This window comes from Ursus americanus, chromosome 10 (genome assembly GCF_024610735.1).
Source record: "Ursus americanus isolate L20-20 chromosome 10, mUrsAme1.1.p, whole genome shotgun sequence".
NCBI classification, from domain to species: domain Eukaryota; kingdom Metazoa; phylum Chordata; class Mammalia; order Carnivora; family Ursidae; genus Ursus; species Ursus americanus.
The window spans coordinates 16396408-16421258 of record NC_142136.1 but is presented as its reverse complement, the minus strand read 5'-3'; the positions used below and the strand labels follow the sequence as shown (position 1 = coordinate 16421258).

Genomic DNA, 24851 nt, shown 5'->3' with positions numbered 1-24851 from the left:
CTGTCACCTCTGTGTCTTGGAGTGAAAACAAACATCTGGGCAGGCATTTGGGGAAAGATGTCGTAAAGAGTGACACGCAGTTAAAAGAGGCATGTAAAGGGAGGAATAGCCCATCTCTTCTTTCTCTGAAAACAGATGACAATTTATAGTCTGACTGTATGTCCCTGAGTCTTTGCTCAGTCTCCCACTTCCTGGTGGGACTCCCTTGTCCCACCTCTGTCATTTCCCTTACTGATGGTAGAGCTAGTGAAGAGTTCTAAAAAAATGCCAGGACCTGGGAATTCCCCCGCATGAACAGCAGGTACCCCAAGAAAGCATGCACCTGTGTAAGCTAACGGCCTGACCCTGCGCCTGATCTTGATGGACATGAACCTTCCATCATGAGTTGCACATGGGTTTCAATAAATGTTTGATGAGTGAAGGTGCAGTCATCGTTGTTTTCATCCCACACTGCCTGCACTTATGGTCTCTTATCCTCATCTCCAAGAATGAACTATTTAGCATGTCTCATATTAGCGATCTTGGAGGTATCTAGGGGTACTCCCATTGAGCTAAATGCTGTATCTAATTATGTAATAAAGAACATAGAGAACCTAAGGGAATTTGAGAGAGTGTGTGGGAAGCTCATAAAGGACGACATTTTCTTCTCCTTCGTAAGTTACCGCTTTGGAAGAATCTCATTATTATATCAAATACTCGTAAGTGTTAGGAAACACGATGTAAGCTGAGAGAAGTTTCATATTCTTGTCATTTGGACAAATTGGAACAGGAAGGGCTAGAGCTAATTCTTTACATGGCAGAGCAGCTGCCATATATGATTTCAGAATGTAAATATTCCAGGTGAAGGTCCCTGTGGCCTCTGTCATGACTGCTCTGGTGTTTGCATACTAAAGCAGCCCCAGGCAATGCATAAAAGAAGAGGTGGGATGGTCTTCTGATAAAACTTTATTCATGGACAATTGAATTTGAATTTCATGAAACTTTCATATAGTACAAAATAGCATTCTTTTGATTTTTTTTTTTTCTCCAACCATTTTGTTCTCCGGGCCGGCAGATACGGATGGTGGGCCAGATTTGGCCCAGAGGCCATGGTTTACAAGCCCCTGTACTAGGGCCAAAAACAAAATACATCAACAAACCTAGTCAGAACAAATCGCGCAGTTGTCCTAAGTCTTTCTGGCATTTCGAAGTTACCCGGTTGTTTTAACAAATATCAGTGGCCTCAGTTTGGGGGAGAACGGAACTGTACTTCACTGGGTCGCTTCTTCTACTACCTTCTTATCTAGCATATGGTGGAAAGATAACAAGGCTCAGCCTAGATTCAACCACACGTGTCACAACCCCGGATCCTGTATGCTGGGGGACATCAGCATGGGCTCTCCCTAGACACTCTAATGAGTACTCTGCACAGAAGATTTACTCCTCCTACAGCAGGATCTAAAACACTCCGGTAATCTCTCCATCTCTTCGCTTTCTCCGTGCTTGTCTATGTCTGTCTCTCCATGGCTCTAGTTATCTCTCTGCCTGAGCTGCATGAAGGTGTTGACTTCTTGAGGACACTTCCAGTTCTGTAAAATATCTAATACTGCATTGAATTCGAATGGCAGCCACTTACACGTGCCTCATGACCCACACACACACACACACACACACACACACACACACACACACACACACACACAGAGTAGGTTTGGTTTAAAGTTGTTCCATGGGGATGCCTGGGTGGCTCAGTTGGTTAAGTGTCTACCTTCAGCTCAGGTCATGATCCCAGGGTTTGGGCCCTGCATCAAGCTCCCTGATCAGTGGGGAGTCTGCTTCTCCTTCTGCCTCTGTCCCTCCTTCCCCCTGCTTCTATGCACATACACTCTCTCTCTCAAATAAATAAAATCTTAAAAAAAAAATAAATTTGTCCCGTGAAGAAGTAAGTAGCTTCCTGTTTTTATTTATCACTCAACATAAAATATTGATTTTCTTGGAATGATTGGAGATTACAGTGTTTCCAATCCAATCTAATTTCATGAATGTAGATCCATGGCATTTCTTCCACAAATATCCCAAATACAGCTATTTCCCTCAGGTCATAAAATGTTTATTCTCTTTTGATCAGCTTGTCACCAAAAGTCCAGTGCATTTTGCTGAAAACTCATTTGTAATGATTCAGAAGTAGAATGCGGCCCCGATGTACTAAATCTTGAGAAATGGACATTCCATTTGCACACAATAGGGTGGGAAATAGAGTAGGGAGATTTTTGGAAATGGTTTATAACAGGTCAGAGAAAGGAACATTATGCAGAATTGTTATTGCTAAATATCCATTCAATTTGGATACCGAGTTTTGTCCTTATCAGTTAGATTTATATTTTATAAAAAGTAAATTAGAGATTTGTAGGCCATTGCTTTTGCTAAAACCACTTTTATTCTTTACTAGTGTCTTAACCTCTCGAACTCTGCTTTTTACCAAGATGGGAGTATCAGAATGACTTGGAGAACAATCTCAAAATTCATATCGTTCTATCCCTCCCCATTATGGTATGGTCAGTACCTTCAAATGCGAACCTATTAGGAACACACCTGTAGTTGTGTAAGATATCACTTATCTTCAAGCAAGATTCCACCATGGAGAACCATGGGGTTTCTTTCTTTTCTTTTCTTTCTTTTTTTTTTTTTTAAGATTTTATTTATTTATTTGACAGAGAGAGAGACAGCCAGTGAGAGAAGGAACACAAGCAGGGGGAGTGGGAGAGGAAGAAGCAGGCTCCCAGCAGAGGAGCCCAGTGCGGGGCTTGATCCCAGGACTCTGGGATCACGCCCTGAGCCAAAGGCAGACGCTTAATGACTGAGCCACCCAGGCGTCCCTGAACCATGGGGTTTCTTAGTGAGAGCAACTTTGAAAGAATCAACTATAGGACGTGGAGTGCAGTGGGGTAGGCTTGGGGAAGGGTTCGGAGAAGTAGGGCTTCAGCCTCGTTGGATGCTGTCAGAAAGCAGAGGTCAGTCTACAAAAAGGTATCTCAGTAAATCTGATCAACGAGGAGGGAGAGTAGTCTGAAGATCGATCTGTAAATGGTAAGGACGTACACTCATTTTGCCTCAGAGAGGAAACGTCCAGTACTTTTTGGATGGCATAGGGCCTTGTTTTTGTGTGTGCTTAGAGAACATTTTGAAGTGGCTTTGCTTTGTCTCATTTATCGTGGTCTCAGAGTACTGTGGTCTGGGGTTGGCATCCTGCGAGATTGTTTAGGTGTAATGGACTATCATGACCTAGCTGCGGGTTGCCGGGCTGGCTTCTGAATGTCAAGGGCATCCTGTGTTTCTTAATACCTACCCCCTGCTCTCCTCTCTAGCACAGCTGTAGTGGCTACTACTCTTTAGTGACACATTTCCAAGTTTTTATTATAAAATGTTTTAAATCCATCAAACGACTTAGGAGATCAGAGATTACAGAGACAAGTATTTGAGCACTCTCTCAAATCCTAATTTCTCCTGGAAGAAAGCTGTTACCGTGAATTTGTTATTTATCGCTCTCAACGACAATGGAGTACAAATGTTTCCATTTCCTTTTCAAAAATATATACATATGGTATTTTATGCTCTCCCTCCCTTCCAGGAATTATGTAAGGTCTAATTGCAGCACACATTTGTGGTCATTTTTTTTTTTTAATTCTGGGGTTGTTTTAAGTAGGCACTAAAGCATCCAATGACATGCACATGAAACACCCTGTACTTCACACCGGTCACAGGACATAATTTTATATAAGCACCGTTAAGCAATATAAATGAATTTTAATCACTGCATCAAGTACCTTGTGCATTTGGTTTTCAGTGCCCTACAGGGACTTTGATCCCAGGGGCAATTTGTTGTTCTTACTTACCAAGATGTTGGGTGGATTTTTCTTCTTCCCTCCACAGGCTCTGCCAAACATTTTGACACTAACAGAGCTGCCTCCATTGGAAATTCACATTTTATGCATTAACAGTCTATTTTAATTTGATGAAGCAGAGGTTTGGTTCCTCCGTGCAAATAGCACCGAAGAAAGCAATATTGCCAAAGGAAGTGGCCTGGTCTATCCAGAGATAAAGATGTTGAATTAAATACATGAGTTTCATTACCGTTTATTTTACATTTCCATAGAACATAAGCACTAATTAAGCCCCTCAGTGTCTTCCTCCTTGCAGGAGTACATTTTCTCTCTGACAAGAATTGTCAACTAAGGGAAAGTGTGGCACATGAGACCTGCCATTGAAAACACACTCACTTTCCCCAAGAGCAAAGCTGATGAGTTCTGACAGACGGACAGGCAGAAACAGAGCACAAGCAATGATCTCCATCTTGTCTTGCCCTTGCTGTCATGCAGGCTGTGGTGATGGGACTGAGTGTCTTTTGCATTAGTGGAGGTTTCCAAAGACAAGCACACGTATAACTGTATTACATCTCTTGCCACCTGGTGCCACTTGGGCACATTTCAAATAAAAGCAGGGACATTGTCATGGTCTTCTGAGGTCTTCAATATACTTTCCCTTACATGGCAGGGACAGGAACTAAATATCAGGTGTCTTAGTCTGTTTGGGCTTCTGTAACAGAAATAACACAAACTGGGTGGATTGTAAACAAAAGACTTTTATTTCTCCTACTTTGGGGGGCTGGGAAGTCCAAGATCATGGCATGGGCAGATTCTATGTGTGGTGAGCGCCTGCTCCCTGGTTCCCAGACACCATCTTCTGGCTGCCTCCTCATGTGTCCAAGGGACAAGCTAGCTCTTTGGGGTCTTTTTATAAGAGCACCAATTCCATTCATGACCTCATTGCCTCTCAAAGGCCCCAGATCCTAATACCATCACCTTGTGCCTTAAGATTTCGGCATATGAATTTGGAGGGACAAAAATGTTCAGAACACAACATCAGATTCAACTGAAGTCCCAAATGCTTGGGCTGTTAAGTCCTCTGAGGCTCAGCTATGTTCAAGGGGCTGGCCCGAAGTGTTGCTAGACCAGGTGCCCCAGGATTTAAGGGGAATGTTGGGGAAGCAAATCCCCTGAAGTTCTTATCATCCTGTCCTGACGTTTACCTTCTCATTGCAGGGGAACACTTACGAATCTGCCCTCAAGAATATACATGCTGCACCACAGAAATGGAAGACAAATTAAGCCAGCAAAGTAAACTCGAGTTTGAAAACCTCGTGGAAGAGACGAGCCATTTTGTACGCACCACGTTCGTGTCCAGGCACAAGAAGTTTGACGGTAGGTGGGACAGCTTCGCTCTGTTCTGGGGGTGCCTTTCTGAGAATCTCGGTCTTCCGTGAAAAACATTTTTTTTTAAGCAGGAGCTTTTCTTTCCTTCTTAATATTTATATAACTTGGTCTATTTTTAGAAAAAGCATGAGCGTTCTTGACAATTTTTGTAGTAATATCTTAGAACAGCCCAAGTTAACAAAGAGCTGTTTTGAATTTGTGGTTTGCCTATGAGATTTATTCTGAAAGATTTAGCTTAATTTTTCATGATTAGAGTGATTCCAATTCAGGTTTTGTCACATCATAGCTTGTCTTAATTTTTCATCTGGGGATTTTCTTTAAAATAATTAAATGTCATTTAAAATTATTTGAAATATAACAACACTTTCAAGAAGACAGACTTGTTTTAAGTGCTACTGACATGGACTCCTTTATTTCAGAGTTTGCTCCTCCAAGAATCTAGCCACATTTTACATTGTGGTGACAGTGCAGTCTGCATAAGGTTTAAATCCACTATTGATTTCCTGATTATAAGCCATCAAGTTGCTTTCTATTTTCTATTTGTTAAATAAACATTTTGTAGGAGAAAGCACAAAGAGTGAAAGTGATTATTACTAGGATTTCAGCATTGAATTTTCTCAGTTGAACTTCAGAAAAAAGCTGTTCAAAAGCGATCTGATTTTTGTAAACTGAATTAATCATGATAGTGATAAAGTTAATATTCTTAGGTGGTTGTGTAGCCTTTAGTGCTCTAAGAAAGGAATGTACTTCCTGTGGCGAATGGTAAACCAGACTTGCCACTTGGCGGGGACCCTTTCTTCTACTGTCGGGTCACACAAAGTTGTCCTGGGGCTGGAGACCCGCCATCTTTTCCCTCATCCTCTCCAATCAATGCACAGCGGAGCCTGTTTAGAAAAGGCTTGCTGAAGTTTTGATTTTCCTTTTTCTGTTCTCTGTAGTAGGTAAAATGTTCTGCTTCATTGCTGCTTTAAACTATTACAGCAACACCCATTTCTTTCAAATCAGTCCTCTGAGTTCTGAAAGGCAGGTCCACCCAGTAGTGTTTTCAGTGCTTGAGGTGATGTGACAGTTTCCATGGAAGTCAGCGGGACTTCATCTTTTCTGCCTCGTGTCTCCACATCTGTACCTTCTTCCTGTGCCTCTTCCTCTGTGTTCAACTTTATGTGTCAACGTGTATGAACATAATTCCTTACTTAGGGGTGATGCTGTGAATGTTGTTCCCTTGGATGAAACTAGGGAGTGCTTAGTTGTTCCCCTTGATTGACAGATTACAAATCCAGTGGCATTCAGGAGCCCCTGAAGGGGCTCCGTGTTTGAGGAACGGTAATGTATCACTTCAGATGGAGGCAAATTGAGACACCTTATCGTTTGTTACAGAAAGCAGGGAGAGTGATCTGGTGACTTTTACCTGTCTTTGGAAAATGATTCTCGTGCTTTTATTAAGCTGTACTCCAAACTCGCGGTGAAATAATTCTAGGGCAGCATTCATGACACACCCCGTATATTCCTTTCAATAAAAATATTTTGTGTAAGGTAGTTTTATGGGGACTTGATTGATTTTTTTTAAATGTGTAAAGCCATTCGAAAGGATGGAGCCAGATACTCGTTTTCTCATATCAATGACTTTTAATATCTTTGGATTTAGAATCCTTGATCTCATCTCATTTGTCTTGCTAAAGAAATCTCTCTCCATCTCTCTCTCCATCTCTCTGTCTCTGTCTCTCCCCAGATGTGTTTTAAATTGTTTAAATGTACTTTGGGATATTATGTCAATTGGTTTGACAGGACATTGATTTTTGTTAAGATTAGATCTGACATGGGGGTGACGGATTCTTCTCCTCATAGTGCATTTCACTGCATTAGGCTGGGATGGGAGAGAAGTCAAGATTTTTTTTTTTTTCAAGGAAGCTTTCAGCCAGGCTTGTTTTTAAAAATCAAAATATGATCCTGGTGAGCTGAGCTTTTGAAGAGCTCGGTCTTAAAAAAAAAAAAAAAAAAAGAAATTAAGAAAATATGTAAATTTAAAAGTCGTCATTATAAGTTCTGCTGTTTGTTTAAGCAGTTTCTGGAAGGTCTGCCGCACAGTTCTATGACTTGTCTTCTTATCCCAGGAGCGGATCTTGCTGAGTCACCTTTCAGGAACAGGGGGTGCATTCACGTGGGCAGCTTTCCATTTTTTCCCTTAGCTTTAAAAACAAACAAAAAAAAAATCAAACGAAAAAAGCACTTCCTCATTGATGAGTATCAGTTGGTATGAGCACAGAACTATCTAGAACCAGTTGTGGAATGTTACCCTCTGAGTTTTATTTTCCCAGATAATATCAATGGTGCTCAGAAAGGCTTGGAGTTTATTTTTAGTAGTTTCCTATTCTGTGAGTCATTTTGCATTCTTGTTGGGGTCTCTTGATCCAAAGTGTCTGTTTTGCCTTTCTGACCTGGTCCCACTTTCTCAGGGATCTTGACTCGTCATCTGGATTTTTGCATGTTTTTGTTGGTTATATTGTATACATGACTGTATTCCGTGAGAAGATGACCACTCCCTTTCCTCTTCTCATTAAGTACAGGAACAAATTAAATTGCACCTGATATATATGGTTCAGCCCAAACCATACCCAGAGAGGCTGAATTCAGTCAGTGTTAGTCATTAGTCTATGGTCGTTGCTTTCCTTATTGCGCTAGAAATGTTTTCATTCCATTTAGCTTTTCATTTTGTGACAGAGGTGACTCTTAACATTTGAAATTCCAAAAAACTTAACACAACGTTCTGCTTATTGCCATATTCTTTCCAGTTTTTGTTAATATCTTTGGTAATATTTAGAAGAAACTCTGTATAAAATTATAACTATTCATCGGGTGCTCAGAAGCTAAACCTGAATTAATATGAATTCTTTCCTAAATGGATAAGTTTGGTTTCGTACTCCCATTAGCCCTAAAATTTGTAGCTGAGAGGCAATACATTGAAAAAACTATATAATAGCAATTGCAGACATTCTCATTCGTTGGCAGAGAATTTTCTTATAACTGAGTAGCTTTCTTTTTCTTTTTAAACATATGATTGAAATGTTACGATGAAGGCATATAAAGTGATAGTTTATATTCTTGTCACTGGTACTTTTCCAAGTGTCTCACAAGGTTTTGGTTATTTTTTATTTTTTATTTTTTTTCTCCTTTTTCTGGCCAAATCTCCACCTCTGGCTCGCATTATCTGGCCCTGCAAGCCCATCCCCCTGCTGGCGGGGGCATAGCCTGCAAAGAGTTACTCAGAAATATACAGGGTTGCACTCAGTTTGCCCTGTCGCCAAGCCCAGACTTCCTGTGACACCCCAGGGGTTCCATCATGAAGACCATCCAGGAACACCTGGCAGAATGATCACAGCATTCCTCCTTTTACTTCTCACCTGTCTCACCTCTGCCAAACACCCAGAAGCCAGAAGTGTGCAAGACAAATAAGCAACTCATATAAAAATACAAAAAAAAAAGGAGGGACATCTTCCTGCACCCACTCCTTTTCCTAATATCGTTGTGCGTAGTGACCCTCTGGCCTGTCAAATCTGTATCTAAATTGCAACCTCAGTGATGCTTCTGAGTGGCTAACGTGTTAGGATTCTAGCAAAATAGACAAAACCCAAACACTCTGATGTTAGTAATGGTAATAATAGGCCACACCAGCCCTGTTCCTCAGCCTCTACGGATGTTGAGCTATTGACCAAAGCCAACCTCATTGCAGGGTCGCAGAGCTGTGCAGTGGGAGACTCAGCGTCGAGTCCTAGGCTGAGCTCTCCTCAAGCTCTGCTCTTCACCACCAGGACCCTTTAAACGATCCCAAGCTTTCCAGCCCCCAAAGGTGCTAAGGTTTCACCACCAGCAGCATCTCCTCTTCTGTCTCTCTCGCCTGTCCTGTCCTGGTGATTGTGGGGAGGATGTGATGATGTCTTTCAGAGACAAGTGGAATAGGACTTTTTAAAATCCTTAACAAAGAAAATTACCCACCTAAATATAGTCTTGCCCCCAAGGAACCTGGGGCCTAGAGAGGGTAAATCTTGCCAAGTTTCCACCAAGAAGAATGAAACCAAGACTGTACTCTTGACTTACATCAGACTTATGAATAGTAATGTGATAGGAACTTGACATTTGCTTGAAATTCTAACTAAGCTTTTCTTTGTTTCGAGTGGACGCTGGCTCAGAATTACTGATATTCCTTTAACAAGGCAATGGTGATATTGATGGGTAAAGAATCTAGCCACATTTTTGGAAAAGGCAGGAGTAATATTCAATCGGAAGTTGACCCTCAGTTAAAGGGACGAATGAGTGTTTTGTGCAAAAAGTTATTGAATCAGTTAAGCCATATGATAGAGTCTCATCTCACAAAGCCCCGGTAGCTTCTGTCTTAATGTGGGTACCAGCACGCTATTCTTTAGGAATGCATATGGAATATGGGTTATTCAGAGACAGGAAAATTTAGTTGAAGGGATATTTTATTTTGCTTATTTTTTTCTTCAGATTTATTTGAGCTGAAATTCATTCACATTTGAAGCTCAATAGAAGGTTTTTTTATTTGTTTAGTTTGTTCTTCTTGGTCTTATTATTTTACTTTCCTTCCTGGTTTTTACTTATGCATTTTAATGATATACATTTGTCCAGAAATTCTGGCAGCAAGTACATTTTTAAAAGCAAAAGAAAAAGGAAAAGAAAAAAAAGTGGAGTAGTAATTTCCATCCTTATTCTATAGTAACACTCTCAGAATTCTCATTTTACTGAATGTGGGAATAATTTATACACAGCGACATAATATTTTTATGCTGCAAATCTGCTTATGTTTTCTTTTTAAATATCATTTCTCATCTATATACTGTGGAGATGACAATAATGTAATGATATCTGTAAAATATGGTCTAATTTTCCCAGAGAAAACACTTACTTGAAAAGGAAAAACCGCTAAGTAGTTTTCCATATGGTAGTAGAATCTTCTGTATTTCCTGTCACATGGGTGGGGTATGTGTGTATGTGTGTGATTTCAGTTTGGAAACATTTATTCAGAAACGTCTATATAGAGGATACTGAACCAGGGGTGTAGTAGATATAAGACAACTAATAATGACAAAAGGATGTTCACAGTCTGTCATGAAGTTTACCTTACCTTGTTGGGGAGACATAAGTATCAAACCAACAGTGAAGAGGGCAGGATTGGCTCTATTATATGGTAGAAGACCATCAGAGAGAGAAAGGAGGGAATAAAGTGCCGTACTTAGAGGTATCAGAGAAGACTTTTGGAAGAGGGGACAGACAGGGCCCTTAAAGAATGACTTGACTGTACTAGTTGAAGATTGGGGCAGCAGAGGAGGAGACAGAGGGACCAGAGATTTTGTGTGCATGTCCACAAAATCCTTGGGGTATGTCGTAAACATATTTACTATCGATATTTCGCGACACTGTTCATTTACTGACATTTAGTGAGCATCTATTATGTAGATATTCCGTAGAAACTTTCCAGTCCTGTATCAGTCTTCTATTATTTTGTAAGAAACAACAACAAAATTTCAGGGCATAAACAGGAAGCACTTATTTTTCCTCAATGCATCTTTGGATTGTCTAGAGTGTGGCTGTTCTGGTCTATGCCCTGCTCAGGTTGACTCTAAACTATGATTTGGTCTGGTCTGTTCTAGATTTCACTGTTTTAGAGGCAGCAGTGTATCTGGGTCAGTTTCTTCTCATCGTGGAGTTTAGACACTAAGGTTCATAAATGGAGACGTGATGCCCCTTATTGCCTAAACTAGGATTGGCACACTCTCTTCCCAGGTTCTGTTGGCCAAAGCAAATCTCCTGGTCATTCCCAGCATCAGTGGAGAAGAGAGGATATGACTTCTTGGAAGTGAAGGTGGGGGAAGGAGTGACTATTTCTACATTCTAAGTACCATAGTGCTCAACTGACTCCTCCTGCTATTCTTGAAATAGTATTTCATGTTGGGTGGTTTGTTGTTGTTGTTTTGGTGGGTTCTCTAGGAATTCAAGAGGGATAAGTATTTTCTAAATAAAGCACACAGACATACCTATTATACCACTACCTTCTATATCCGAGCACAGTAACAAATGCACCCATAACCACACATGCACTCGCATACCGCTTCCATGATGTTATTCAAGAATAAATAGGTGTGATATTTCTGGTTCTTAAGCTACGAGTACCCTTGTTCACTGTACAGAATAACAAGCTAACTATAATTCATAAGGGTTATCATATTAATTATCTTTCAAAGTAATTAGCTGAGCACCTCCTTTAATTTTGCTAGGCCTCCACCTCAATGACATGTGTTTTAGCTGAAGGACACACCTCTGGAAATCACAGTGTGCTGAACTGGGTTTTAGAAATTGGAAACAGTCATACTATCACTGGAAAGTAATCTGCCAATTTTCCCAAAGGGCAGCCTTTCCAAAAATAAGAATCAACTAACCAAGGATTTCAACTGTGGCAGAACTAGTGAGCAGATTTACAAATCACAAATGCCTTGTTTCTGCATAATGTTGGAATAGACGATCCATGGTAGGGGTCCCTTAAATGCAATGCATAAAGAACCCAGATCTTTGTACAAGTGAAATTTGTCTTCCTTTTCTTTCTCCCTCCTTCCCTTCCCTCCCTCCCCCACTCCCCCTTTTCCTCCTTACTCCCTCTGTTCTTTCTTTCCTTCCTTCTTTCCTTCCTTCTTTCCTTCCATCCTTCCTTCCTTCCTTCCTTCCTTCCTTCCTTCCTTCCTTCCTTCCTTCCTTCTTCATTCTTTTCTTTTTCTTATTCTGCTCTTTGGACAAATCATTCAAATCTAAGGAAGCACTCTGCTGATTTACAGCCTCATGTCCTCTGTGATAGATTACCAATCTTTTTCTAATTCTTAGACCCCTACCACACACCTCAAAGTAACTTAAAACACATTATGCTCCCAGTGTCATTGTAATATTATCATCTTATTATCACCAATTCCCTTGCATGGTGGCTTTGCTGAGCAGCTGTTTCACAGACAAGCCAATTTCTTTTAAGTATTGCTCTATCAGATGCTGAAACCAGCCCTACCAGAAGGGTTCTTGGTCATGAATGTTAATGAGCAGACAAGTATCTGCTCCCTGACAGGGGCTCACTAATCCTTTGAGTAAGTATGGGTAAATTACAGGAGAAATTTTATTTCAGTTAAATTGATCTGCCACTGAATAGAGAAAACTGATTTTCTTATTTTAATGAAAATCAAGAAAAATATTTAATGGTGGTGTAAATTAGAGCTCAGTGGAAATATTTTTGTCTTCAAACCTGAGAACACTCAGCTTCGTGTAGACTGGTTCGACTGCATGGTGTGCGTAATGATAATGGAAAATTCATTATCTCTAGTTAGGGGTGATGTGCAGTGGGAAACAGTATGAATCACCCACTCTTACTGGGATTTTGTATCAAGACTCTTGACTTTCCTTCATCATAGGGAATTGGAATAAAAGTGTGCCTTCCTCCTCTGCTGAGACAACATGATTTCCCTTTTCCAGACAAATAACATGGTACAGGCATAAGGAGCATTTATATTCTTTGAGAGTTCTAAGATTTAGAAGAAAATGATTCAGGTGAAAATCTGAAATGACATAAGCTGTCCTGATGGGAGTTCCTGAGGTGGGCACATGGAAGGAACAAGGTGGGCAGGAAAGTGATAATGGTTGAAGCCGGTCAATGAGTCCATGAGGGTTTATTATAATACTCTCATTTCTGTATGATTTCTACATTTCTATAACAAAAGGTTTTTTAAACAAGAGATAACTGACATGAGCATATACAAGATGGAAGATTCTTAGTTTGTGAATCCATTCTACATACTCAACGATGTCAACAGATACTGTCTCTCTCATGTCTTATGTATTTCACAATAGTAAATTGCACAGAATGTAACATTTTTGGATCACAAAGATGGACAGAACTTATAGGGATTGTAACTCTGATTGAGGCTACTTAGCTTCTGCTTCCACCAGCATTTTATTATTTATTCTTTGTCTAGAAACCTCTAGTTCACCACATGAACAGGCTTGTTAAAAATCTCTCTATTAAGTGTAATTCAAAACGTTGAACTCTTGTTGAGAAGATATATGGACACCATGACAAGCAGACTGTTCATACACAAAATTTGGCAAGATTCAGAAGAAAATGTAAAATGTATATTATAAGTGCATTATAAATAACATTTCTGTATTGCTCACTAGTTACCCAGTGATTTTTAGTTGAATGACAACACCTACGTGAGCTTGGCATTTTAGCAAATTAAAAGGGAAAGACAGCTTGCCTAAGCAATTAATTCCATAGGGTTCCAAGTATTCCATTGGGTAGGAAGAAAATACTGAACCAAATGTGGAGGTAGAGTCAGGAACCAGCTAAGCCTGCAGAGTTCACAGCGCTCTGAGAAATTTTTAGAAATTACTCAATATGGCTTCAGAATTTTCCATTTATTATTCTTTCAAAAGGTTTGTTATATTCATTAAATGGACAAATATTATTTTGGGGATGACTATATATAGTAGTACATGATCTTCATGCTGTTTCCTCCTTACCTAGTGGTTTAATTGAATCCAAACAACTGGAAAATGAAAAGCAAACTTTGAAGTAAGATAACAGGGAATTGGGCCTCCAAGGCCTTTCCGTGTTTGAAGAAATTGTCATTCACCACATATTTTTTAAATTTCTGAAGACTTCTTTGGGTATTTTCTCCTCCTGGAGGAGCCATGCTGTGGTCATTATGGGCTTTGGTTCCCTCCTCCCTTCTGTCTACTTCTCAGTGCTTATGTCATTGACACCTGCTCCTTTTTACTTATTTAGCATGATTTTATTTATTTATTTTTAAAGATATTATTTATTTATTTGACAGAGATAGAGACAGCCAGCGAGAGAGGGAACACAAGCAGGGGGAGTGGGAGAGGAAGAAGCAGGCTTATAGCAGAGGAGCCTGATGTGGGGCTCGATCCCAGAACGCCGGGATCACGCCCTGAGCCGAAGGCAGATGCTTAACTGCTGTGCCACCCAGGCGCCCCCATTTTTACTTATTTAGCATTATTTCAAAAAGTATGATCGATTGCCCATTCCCGAACTCTTTAAGTATAGGCATTAGGTCTCCTATTTCTGTTTTATCTTCCTCTACTTGAATTAATACAGGGTATATTTAATAGTGCTGTGGTGTTGTCGGGACTATGACACTGGCCTGCACAGACCCAAAGGCACACATGGGTCACATGAATTTCTTTGGTTTCAATAATAAGTAAGACAGAAGAAAATGAGAAGCTTTGCATTCTAGTTATCTATGAGCTCTTCGGGGCCATACGCCTGGAAGTCATATTTGATTTCAGCAGCATTTATTCCAGTGGATTGAATGGAACTAATTTTAGATTCCCAGAGCGATGACGGTCTTTAGGTAAGAGTGCAGGTAGAAATCCTTACCTCCGAAAGCAGGATGAGTGTGTTCTCCTCTGTCTCCACACACACAAGTGGCCAGAGAAGAACACATTTATCCTGCTTTTTGACGAGTGTGTGTATGTGTGTGTTTGCACGTGTGTGAGTAAGGAGAGATTCAAATGCACCTGAGTCACCTGGAGGGCCAGTTAATGGATAGGTTCCTGGGTTCACACACTGGAAATTTTGATGCTTTGAGCTGGATGGTACTCAGAGTTATTTAGCTTCAGCATCTGAAACAGGTAGTTTTTCAATATCCTGGTTTCAGTGAAATTGAGAGGTCAATTATCAGGACATAATGTAAGGCACAAAAAGATGACAGAGGTTTTTAAATCTTTGCTCCATCACATTCAATATTGGGGTCAGTTTAAGATCTGCCGAGAAAAAGTCCCCACTGTGTCAGACAGGATTTAAGCACCCATTGCTCATCAAACAATGTGTTTTATACATTAAGCCTCTTTTTTCCCTCTGATTTTGACAATGAGTTAAGCTCAAGATCCAGAACTCATTTGATCTTTTGCTGAACAAAATTATACTTCGTTGGAATTTTTAAAATTTTGTGAACTACAATTTTTTTCTCTTTTATTTTCTAGTTCATAGGATTAAAGGATACTTATTTTTTCACAATCTAGAAAATGCATTTTAATTTCTTCATGTCCTTTGTTGTTTTTATTTTTTTATTTTTTGCTTGGATGAGGTTTCTGAAGCCAAGTAACGTTTTTAAAAATAGCGTTTTTTAATTGCATTTTCTGATTCTAAATTAACATATACTTTTTGTTGAAAACCTGAATAACTGAACTTTAAAGTTTTAAAGGATTTAAAGTTTCTTTAAATTTATGTCTATCGGGGGGGTGCAGAAACGAAACCTGGTATGTCAAGACACTGAGGTAAAAATGTAATAATAACCAGTGTAAGCTTCTCATGAAAATTTATTCAAATAACTTCTGAAAAATAAAATAAATTAGAACTTTTAATTTCTGTGTTTCATAGTTCATAAATATGAAATGAAAAGTAGAACAGTCCCTGTTGGAGGGAGGGGATTTTCTATTTTCTGGGGATAGAATTCCCCCCACACTTCGTAACATTTAATCAGTACAACTTTGGGCCACTGCTACTGTGATTGAGTTGATGGTCTTGATTTAGAGTACAGGGAGAAGCCCTTTCAAACTAGGACAACATAGTGCTAAAGATTTATATGGTGCAATAAATCATGGTTATATTAAAAAATAGGTCAAGGGAGTACTTAAAAGAAATCCTCCCATGAAGGAATTTATGTAAAATAGAGAATGAAGAAAAAACAGCTTACACACTTTTAACGCCCTTCTTGAACAGTAGTTCACAGTTCTATGGACTTGGCCCCGTTATCATTAGGTCAGCCTGACTTGTTCTCTCTCTCTCTCCATTGTGCCCAAACATTTCAGGAGGGGAATGGCTTCTGAAGCTACTGTCAGGCCTGGAGCATTCCAAGCCCCCCTACAAACTGAGAACTAGCCCTCAGGCACAACCTGTGGTCAGTTTCAAGGTTTAGCTTGTCTCTAGTGCATAAAACTCAATTGTATTCTGTAGTTGAAGAAGTTGTGGAGCCGGTTTTAATTAATATTAGCATTGTGTATTTTTAAGTTGCTAAATACATTCCCCAAAAGTTTAGGCACTTCGTCAAAAAACATTTGAGATTGTTTTTCTCTTGGCTGCTTCTAAATCAGAAATCTCTCTTTTTTTCCTCCATGTAGATTCTAGGCGCCTAATGCAGTCGATATATTTTCTTCATTCACTCATTCATTCCCCATATTTGGGGAAAAGTCTGCTTTGCTCATGACATCATGCCAAGTTCTATTCAAAACAAACAAACAAAAAAGCCAGGTAAACAGCTCAGGCCTTGGAGTCAGAAACTAGGTTTCAAATGCAATATTTACAGCGTATTGACAAAGTGACCTCGAAGTTTCTTGAACTCTTTGGGCTTCATGTTTTCTCTTTTCAAAATGAGTGTAATAATTGTAGTTTTGAAAATGTACGTAAGGAGCCCAACAAGTGTTTGACAAAAAGTGAGGATTTAATTTATGATGGCTGTGTCCTGCTCGTCATCCTTGCCATCCTGTGCGTCCGTTCTTGTCCCTAAGAAGCTGACAGTCTCGGGGCGCCTGGGTGGCACAGCGGTTAAGCGTCTGCCTTCGGTTCAGGGCGTGATCCCGGCGTTATGGGATCGAGCCCCACATCAGGCTCCTCCACTATGAGCCTGCTTCTTCCTCTCCCACTCCCCCTGCTTGTGTTCCCTCTCTCACTGGCTGTCTCTATCTCTGTCGAATAAATAAAAATAAAATCTTTAAAAAAAAAAAAAAGAAGCTGACAGTCCCACAGAACCACTGAGACAAGAGCATAAATAACTGTAGTACGGGTTGGTGTCGTGAGCAAAAATACAGAGAAAATATTAGAGGGGAATGGAATTATTTCATGGTGAGAGGACCATGAATGACTTTGTGAAAAGACAGGATGAAAACTGTCTTCAAAGTTACGAAGGAATTGGACATTAATCTGGGAGGATGTGGACATGTGGCTGAAAGGCACAGACGTGGGGAATCAAGAGGGATACAGTTATGGAAGGAAGGATGTATGAATAAAAGAGGAGTAGAACCAATAGTAAGGTCCTTGAGTATGTTAACAAAGTGGAAAACTCAGTCTGTTCTCAGAAAATCAGCGGATGCTCTTAACGTCTTTTCCTTTAAATAATTGAATTGATTGTTGATTTTGAAGTTACATAGACAAAAGTTAAAATCCCTGTTGAACAACAACTAACAAAGATTACTCTGTGGGGTTAGTTCTGTTTAATTGATGACTGACAGCAGGCATGTGGATTAGAGAACAAAATGTAGTCAGTTGATTCCTTATTTTCTTTAGTATGTGTATCTGTATAATAATATTTTTAAATAGTAAACTTCCAAGCATCTGTGACTAAGTGGGATTCACGTATGGTCTATGTGTGAGAATTCTTTACCTTAAGGGCTGCTAAATGTTATTTCCATGGTGATTTGTGAGGAATAGTGTGTCTAGGCATAGACTTTTCTTATTTTCTTCTACTTTTCAGGTTTCTCACTACAGTGAATATATCTGACTCTTATCATCACAATAATTGTTAGATGGTTCATCTGATTATGAAAATGAACATTAATCTGATACCTCTCACTAGGCCCTGCCACGTACCCATACCTCCACATATGAAATTAGTCATTTTGCTGACATTTTCTCATGATAACGTCTGGCCCCAATTTCAAAATCGGATTTGTATTTGAAATTGTTAAATTTCACATGATGTTGTATTTCATAAAATGTTCGATTCCTTTCAAATATCTTGCATAAAGATCCCCCCAATACAACCACATATGCATATATAGGACAAGGACCCTGCTGTAAATATTTCAGTCAGCAACAGTGGTGGACACATACCTGATGATAATTGCCCACTTCATGTAGTGATTTGAATTTTCTCAGTAACAATTTAGTACACAGCTGACTTAGTATATAGATCATCGGGGATGGATGAAGACGAACGTTGTCATGCATTCAAAGTGTTCGTGGCATTGAAAATCCCAGTCTCTCGAGTTCTGCTAAGAAGTCTACATTATGTAAAGATATGCATATTTACTTACCGTACATTTATACAGTGTTTATTAAGTAGCTATTGATTTTTCATAGTTGCCTTTTAGCAGTCTTAAAGTTTCATTTAAAACGTGTAATTCTTAAAGGCAGCTAACACCACCAGTGTTCAAGTTATTGGGCGGGGAGTGACACACTGTAGCATGGTGTGCTCTTAGCTTGTTGCCATTGGTTGAGTGAAAGGTGCATCCCTGGATGACTAGTGATATTTCTTGATCCTTGGGTTCACCAACTGTGGTTAATCGGAACTAGGTTCATTTGTGTGGAGTACTTAAAGAGGCCAAGACATTAAGAGTCCTTAGAATAAACTTCACCCGGGCGTCACTTGTACCCCTAAATGGATTTTTTGCCAATGAGTCATGTTCCCTCGCTACCCAGTCTACACAGACAATGCCAAGGAGTACAGCAATCTTCCAACACAGGTTCTTCACTAGGGGTCTTTGGGGGGGGTCTTCATCCCTTTCATTAGGGATGAATCTAGTTCTGCTCTGTTCCATTCCTCATCTGAAAAAAAAACACGTTTTGAGGGCCATGAGATTTAGGCAAAGTTGAGCAATATATTAAAAAATCAACAATATATTTTCCTTCCTTGTGAAACTTTTGCTCAATACCCAGCATAGCCGGGTGATTCTGTGGTAGCTTAGTAAAAGCTAGGTACCTTAATAACAAAGCAGAAAGGTCAGCTGTTTATCTTCTTGCTAATGTAAAACCATAAATGTGGCTTTGTTCTCTGCTCTCCTTGCCCATTAGGTTCACTTTAAAACCTCTTTCTTCTGTATTTGAACAGCAATCAAGAAATATGTCATTGTTGTCAAATATCTTAACCTTACATGCAATGTCTCTTTAAAATAAGTAATAGAATGAAAGAAATGAAGCATTGGTAACCTTTGGAGAGGCTAATTAACTGAAGCGATGATGACTAATGACATTTTTTTTCTACACAAAAATTGCTTGCCATCTAAACAAACATCAGCACATGTAATAAACCATATTGTCAGATAGCATTTCAAATTAAAGGAAAAAAGACCTTTTTTTATGAGGTGATAAGATACTAAATTGAAAGACTCCAATTAATTTCTTCCACTGGAATAAGAGGGTCTGAGGAAATAAAGCATATTTTTAAGAAGTATTGAGCAAAAAGGGAAAGGTGTGTCTTTGAAAAACATTTTTAAATGAGCCCAATCCACATGTATTTCAATAATTGCACATTATGTCCTATCAAGGAACCCATCGTTACATGTTGTTTTCTTAACTGCAGTTCTTACGTTCCAATATATTTTTCTTTTCCATTTTCCTCAGGAAACGAAAAATAGGATCCTGTATTCCACTTTATAGTTCACATTAGCTAATAGAGCTGGTCCCGGGCAGCAGTGCCAAATGTGCAAGAGCAGAAAGGTTTTCGTTGTGAGTATTTGTTTGCAAAACAAGCGCAGGCTAATGGGGGATCATTTGTAGAAAGCTAAGCCATGCTGGGGGCTCATTAGATAACTTCCGAAGACTCTCTGGTTTGCTCTCCCCTGCCCCCCAGTTGTAGATACTTGTATGTGTTTCAATTAAAATCTCCATTTACTTCCAGCTGGCAGTGTTAGCATCGTTCACCAACAGAGAGCAAAGGTCACGGCCTCCCGAATGAAGACATATACATATATATGTATGTATATCTGCCATGTGCATTCCTTGTAGAGGTGCCTTTGAGCCCCCAGGGCAGGCTGGGGGAGAAGGTCCGAAGGGTCAGATCGCAGGAGGACTTGCACCTTACTTACCGCCGCGGCTCTGGTAGCTGTTGGGCCAGATGCCGCAGCTGCTGTCGCTCTGTGGATTGGGAGCCGGCAGCAGCTGCTGTTCTTCGCTGGAGCGTGTTTCTGAAATTCCAAATTTAATAGCCTGAGACCCTAGTCATCGAAAGCTACGCTGAAAGTTAATTTGCTGAATCCAAGTTTATTTTCCTACCTCAACCACGGCTTGTGATAGAGCCTCTCCCCTGTGCTGCTCACGAAAGTGGGGAAAGGACTCAGGAGTTGCCCTTCCCCGGCTGGCAGAGGGGGGTGGGGGCCGCACGGGCTGGGCATTCGGCTGTCCTGGGCCGGTGGACACTCACACCCAGGCTCTGCCGCCCTCCACGCGCACATCGTTCTGCAGCTTGACGGACTTCAGTTTGTCCATCTCCAGGGCTCAGAATAATACAGCCTAGCTTGCGGCGTGTGAAAATGAGATGGCATGCATACAGCACCTACTGTATAAGTCCTGGCACACAGGTAGCTTTTACTCTTTTTACCACGCCAGCCATGTCCCTTTTACGGGGGGTTTCTGATAAATGAAAAGGTTCTTCATTTCCTTGCCTTGCTTCTGAGCACAGAATTAATTTTCTCGCTCCGAAAATAGGAAAATTCCTAGACATTCAAATCATGATACCTCCTACTTATCAGGTAGTACTTTGGGACGATGGTAAGCACTTGGCACGTGTTGCCCTGTTTGGCCTTCATACCCGTCCTGTGAGGTAGGTGATATTATTGTTTTATTCCTGCTGTTTTATAGTTGAGGAAGTTCTTGCTTGGAGAAGTAAGTAATTTGCTGAGTTCACGTCGCTAGTAAAAGACACAGCTAGGATTTAATCCAGCCTACGCCCTGTACCGAGCTGTACTTTCTCCCACAAGGAGAGCACATCGATTTACCTTGAAATGAAGTATTTGAGATCTGCTTCTGAACAGAAATTTTCTGTGCTAAGAATGGAAAGCTCTGGGTACTCTCCCATCACTTCGTGGCTCGTGCCATTCCTGGGACTCTATCTGATGGGTAGATGCATTCCTGTTTTACATGGTACACATTATTTTGTGAGAAAGGCTACGCTTTGACCTTCTCACTTGGACAAGTTTGGGTATTGTCTACTTAACCTTCAACTTGACCCGCCCACAGCACGTAGACCGAGTTATAGAGGTGGGACAGGTAGAACGTGGTGGGAGGGAAGAGAGAAACAGTATTTAGAAAGTATAGTCTCCAACAACAATACAGCTACACTCCCTGTATCTCTGCAAACTTAAGGGGCATCTGTACAAACAGGACGGTGTCGGCACTGGGGATTCAGGGCCACGTGATCTGTAAAGCCGCACAGAGACACAGCTGACCCCGGGGAAAAGCCTGACCTGGGTGCAGAGGTAGGATCCTCATTTAAAAGCGAGTCAGAGCTCACATGGGAAGTTTGGCATATGACAAGCATTATGATGACAGGATCTCAGAGGCAAGAACAGGAAAGGGACCATGGGCCAACCAGAACTGGTACCAAAGGTTCCAACCCAAATAGTAGCAAGTATGGCGTTAGAGTCTAGAAATTCTGAGTTCTTCATTGCTAATGTCAAAAAGCACCCCTGTACCTGCAGATGGAAGATGGGGAACCAAAAATAGATTCTGCAGGCAGAAAAGGCATGTTTTGTCTATTCTTAGGAAAGCATTAAAACCCCAATAGTGTGGATAGACTGGCATGACCAGACATATTCAATGGTGTACTACATGTTTTAATGCAGATTGTGTTATGTATTTTAGACTTTAGCTCATGAAGAAAATGGCACAGTTCACGATAATGTCTTTATTTAAAATAAAGATAAAATAGTTAAATCTTCTAAAGATTCTGTAAAATGTAAAAAATACCTTTGATTTCACTAATACTTTTTTTTCCTTATTCCTAGTAAACTGTCCTGTAAACTCTCTGTGAACTCTGATTTTGCTTTAAATGCAAACATACTGTATATATATATAGAGAGAGAGAGAGAGAAACAGAGACAGAGAGAGAGAGAGACCGAGAGAGACACATACACTCACACAGAGACAGAGAGAGAAATTTGGTCATATGTGGTGGTAATAATGTTTTATTTGGGGGAATGAAACTAGCCTCTGGGATCAGGGATGAGAGGAAGACTTCAGTGTATATCCTTTTAGATACCTTTCTAATGTTTGATTATATATATATGGATTATCTATTCAAAGCTATGTTTTTAAGAACAACCAAATGCAGCTATGCTAAAGAAAATTATTAATATTCAAATTTAGTTCTTAACAAGATGTTAGAGGCAGCTCGTGAATCTTTTTGTTTTCCTACGTCCTACTCTCAATTTAAAAGTAAGCGTGTTTATGTCAAAGTCAATGATAAAACACTTCTGAGTTCAATGAAACATGTTTTTTTTCTCTTCTGAAGAACACTTTTTACCTTCCTAGAAGTGAATGACTTTGACATTCGGATGTGGTACTGTTTCTTTTTTAAGCATGTTTTGTCATATGAATTAATTCCAGGAAAAGGCCAATTCAGTGTTTAAAGATTTTGCATAACCAAGTAAGGTGTTAACCAGGAGCTGTGTCTTGGGAACTGCTCATTCCCACACCTCTAATTAATATACTAAGTCTGTTTCTTAACTCTGTAGTGTTGTTTTGAACATTTCAAATTGCCCTACTTTTCCTGTGCTATTTCAAATGTAAAGTGAAAGATTTTCTTGATCTGAGACCCAAGAAAGACACGTTGGAGACAAACTTCACATCAGAATGTAGCATTTTTGTCAGTTGATTTTCTTTTTTCAACTTTGCCAAAATGTTTAATTCATTGTCATTCTCTTGCCTGTCTCTTTCCTTGTATTTTTTTTTTTTTCCTCCCAAATGCCCCTAATCTTCAAGACCACATGAGGGACTTCAGCACCATTATCTTCCCTTGAACAGTGTCTCCATTTCTATTCTCCTCCTTCCTTCTCTCTGTGGTCAGTGGGAAGGCACGACGCTCAGGGTAACATTCTGCAATTTAAGACTTCAATTATATACCTGCTCCACTCTGGCAGGTGTCGGTCCCTCTGCAATTTTGGAAATGAAAAGCATGTAGGGAAAACTCTGAAAGGAATTATAATGGGTACTGGGTCATTGCTTATGGGGTAGCATTTTAACAAGAAGCTTCCTCAGGGATCAAGGAATATAGATCCTTTGAATTAACAAATTTAAACCTCTCATTCAACTCTTTGCCTTTTTCCCCTATTTGGTGAATGTTTTGATCTTGTCTTCATGAGGAAGTGTCTACTTTGTTGATTTTTAAGGCCATTGCTACTCGAATGAGCTTTGAAAAGTATACTGATGTTTCTTTTTATCTGGGGACCCTGAGAATATTTATAAACATAGACTCATTAAAAACACATCTGGTCAGGGTAGTTGCTTCACTGACTGAAGAGAAAAGAGAACAAGCCAAGCAAATGAATAAGGAGAGTGAGTTACCTTCTGAAGATAGATGGCCTCATGGCTGACCAAGAACTAGGGCTGACAGAAGCAGACCTCCCACCAGGCGTAAGGTAGTGCCATCTGTGTTTGAGAGATGGAGAGGCAGAGATGAGTTGCAAGGTTTTACCTCTCTGGGTAATAATGGAATCCCGTTTTGGATTACTTGAGCTGCAAACACAGTTACTGCTTGACTTTTATTCAGTAGCTTATGTGAGATATGTTGCCATGTCTTATTCTTTCAACTCTGTATTAATTAATTAAACATGCTGTGTATTGGTAGTATTTCTTATAGAAACTCAGCATTTTTCAGGATATAGACAAATGAGTTGTGTCTCTATTAAAAGTGATAATGCTCAACTGGGGCATTTCTGGAAAGCATTCATGACATTCATCATATTTATGGACCCCCTCCTACTTATCAGAGACGCCCATTAAGATGCATCTCACAAAATAAATAAGCTGCTTGTCACGTTGAAGATAGTTTTGTTAACAGATATCTACAGTAACAGCACCAAACATGCTATAATAGACATGTAAGCCGGATTCGGGAAGCAAGGAAGATGGAGAGACTGCTTTCATTGGTTGAGTCAGGGAAATTATTAGAAAAGCTGATGGGCTATATTGAATTTTAGCATAGGAATAGGAATTTATTAGATGAAGGAGTTAACAACTATTCTAAGTAGAGAAAGAGGAGAGAAAATATGCAATATTTCAAAATATTTTTGACGTCCATGACTTTTTGTGAGAAATACAATGAGACTATTGTTGAGCTGAAAATCAAAGTGGAAAGTATTGGAGTATATAAGCCCTGAGATTTCTTACTGATTTAAAAATTTCATGATTCCACATGATTCCATTGTTTCATAAACACTGGGCTTCCGTTTTCACCTAAAAATGCTGATCTGATTCAGTTTCACTAAAAACCTATATATGGGACACTTCAGTCTCCATCACCTTCCCACTTTGAGGGAAGACTGTAGGGTCCGATGATCGCAATTATATTTTTCTTCAATACTGTTTTGTTGTATATTATATACCCTGACTAGAACATTCTTGAGGAAATGCTATATTCACAAAGGCATGACTTTCCTAAGCTTCTTTTAGATTAGAGATTTATATTCCAGCAAATTTCTTCTGAGATGAACTTCAGATAGTGGTTAAATTCTATCTTATTTATGGTCCAAAGAAACCTGTCATCTTAAACTGGTCAACAGGTAGTTTTTCTTTAGAAGCACAGGAATCAGGCTATTTAGACA

At 39.8% G+C, this 24851-nt stretch overlaps 1 protein-coding gene across 1 annotated transcript in view; it reads left to right on the top strand.

Annotated features, from left to right (window-relative positions):
* GPC6 (glypican 6) overlaps positions 1–24851 on the top strand; it is a 1044505-nt gene that overhangs the window by 266370 nt on the left and 753284 nt on the right. Inside the window, exon 2 of the mRNA XM_045810992.2 lies at positions 5079–5237. Within this exon, the coding sequence (XP_045666948.1) occupies positions 5079–5237 (159 nt within the window). The remainder of the gene's footprint in view (positions 1–5078; positions 5238–24851) is intronic.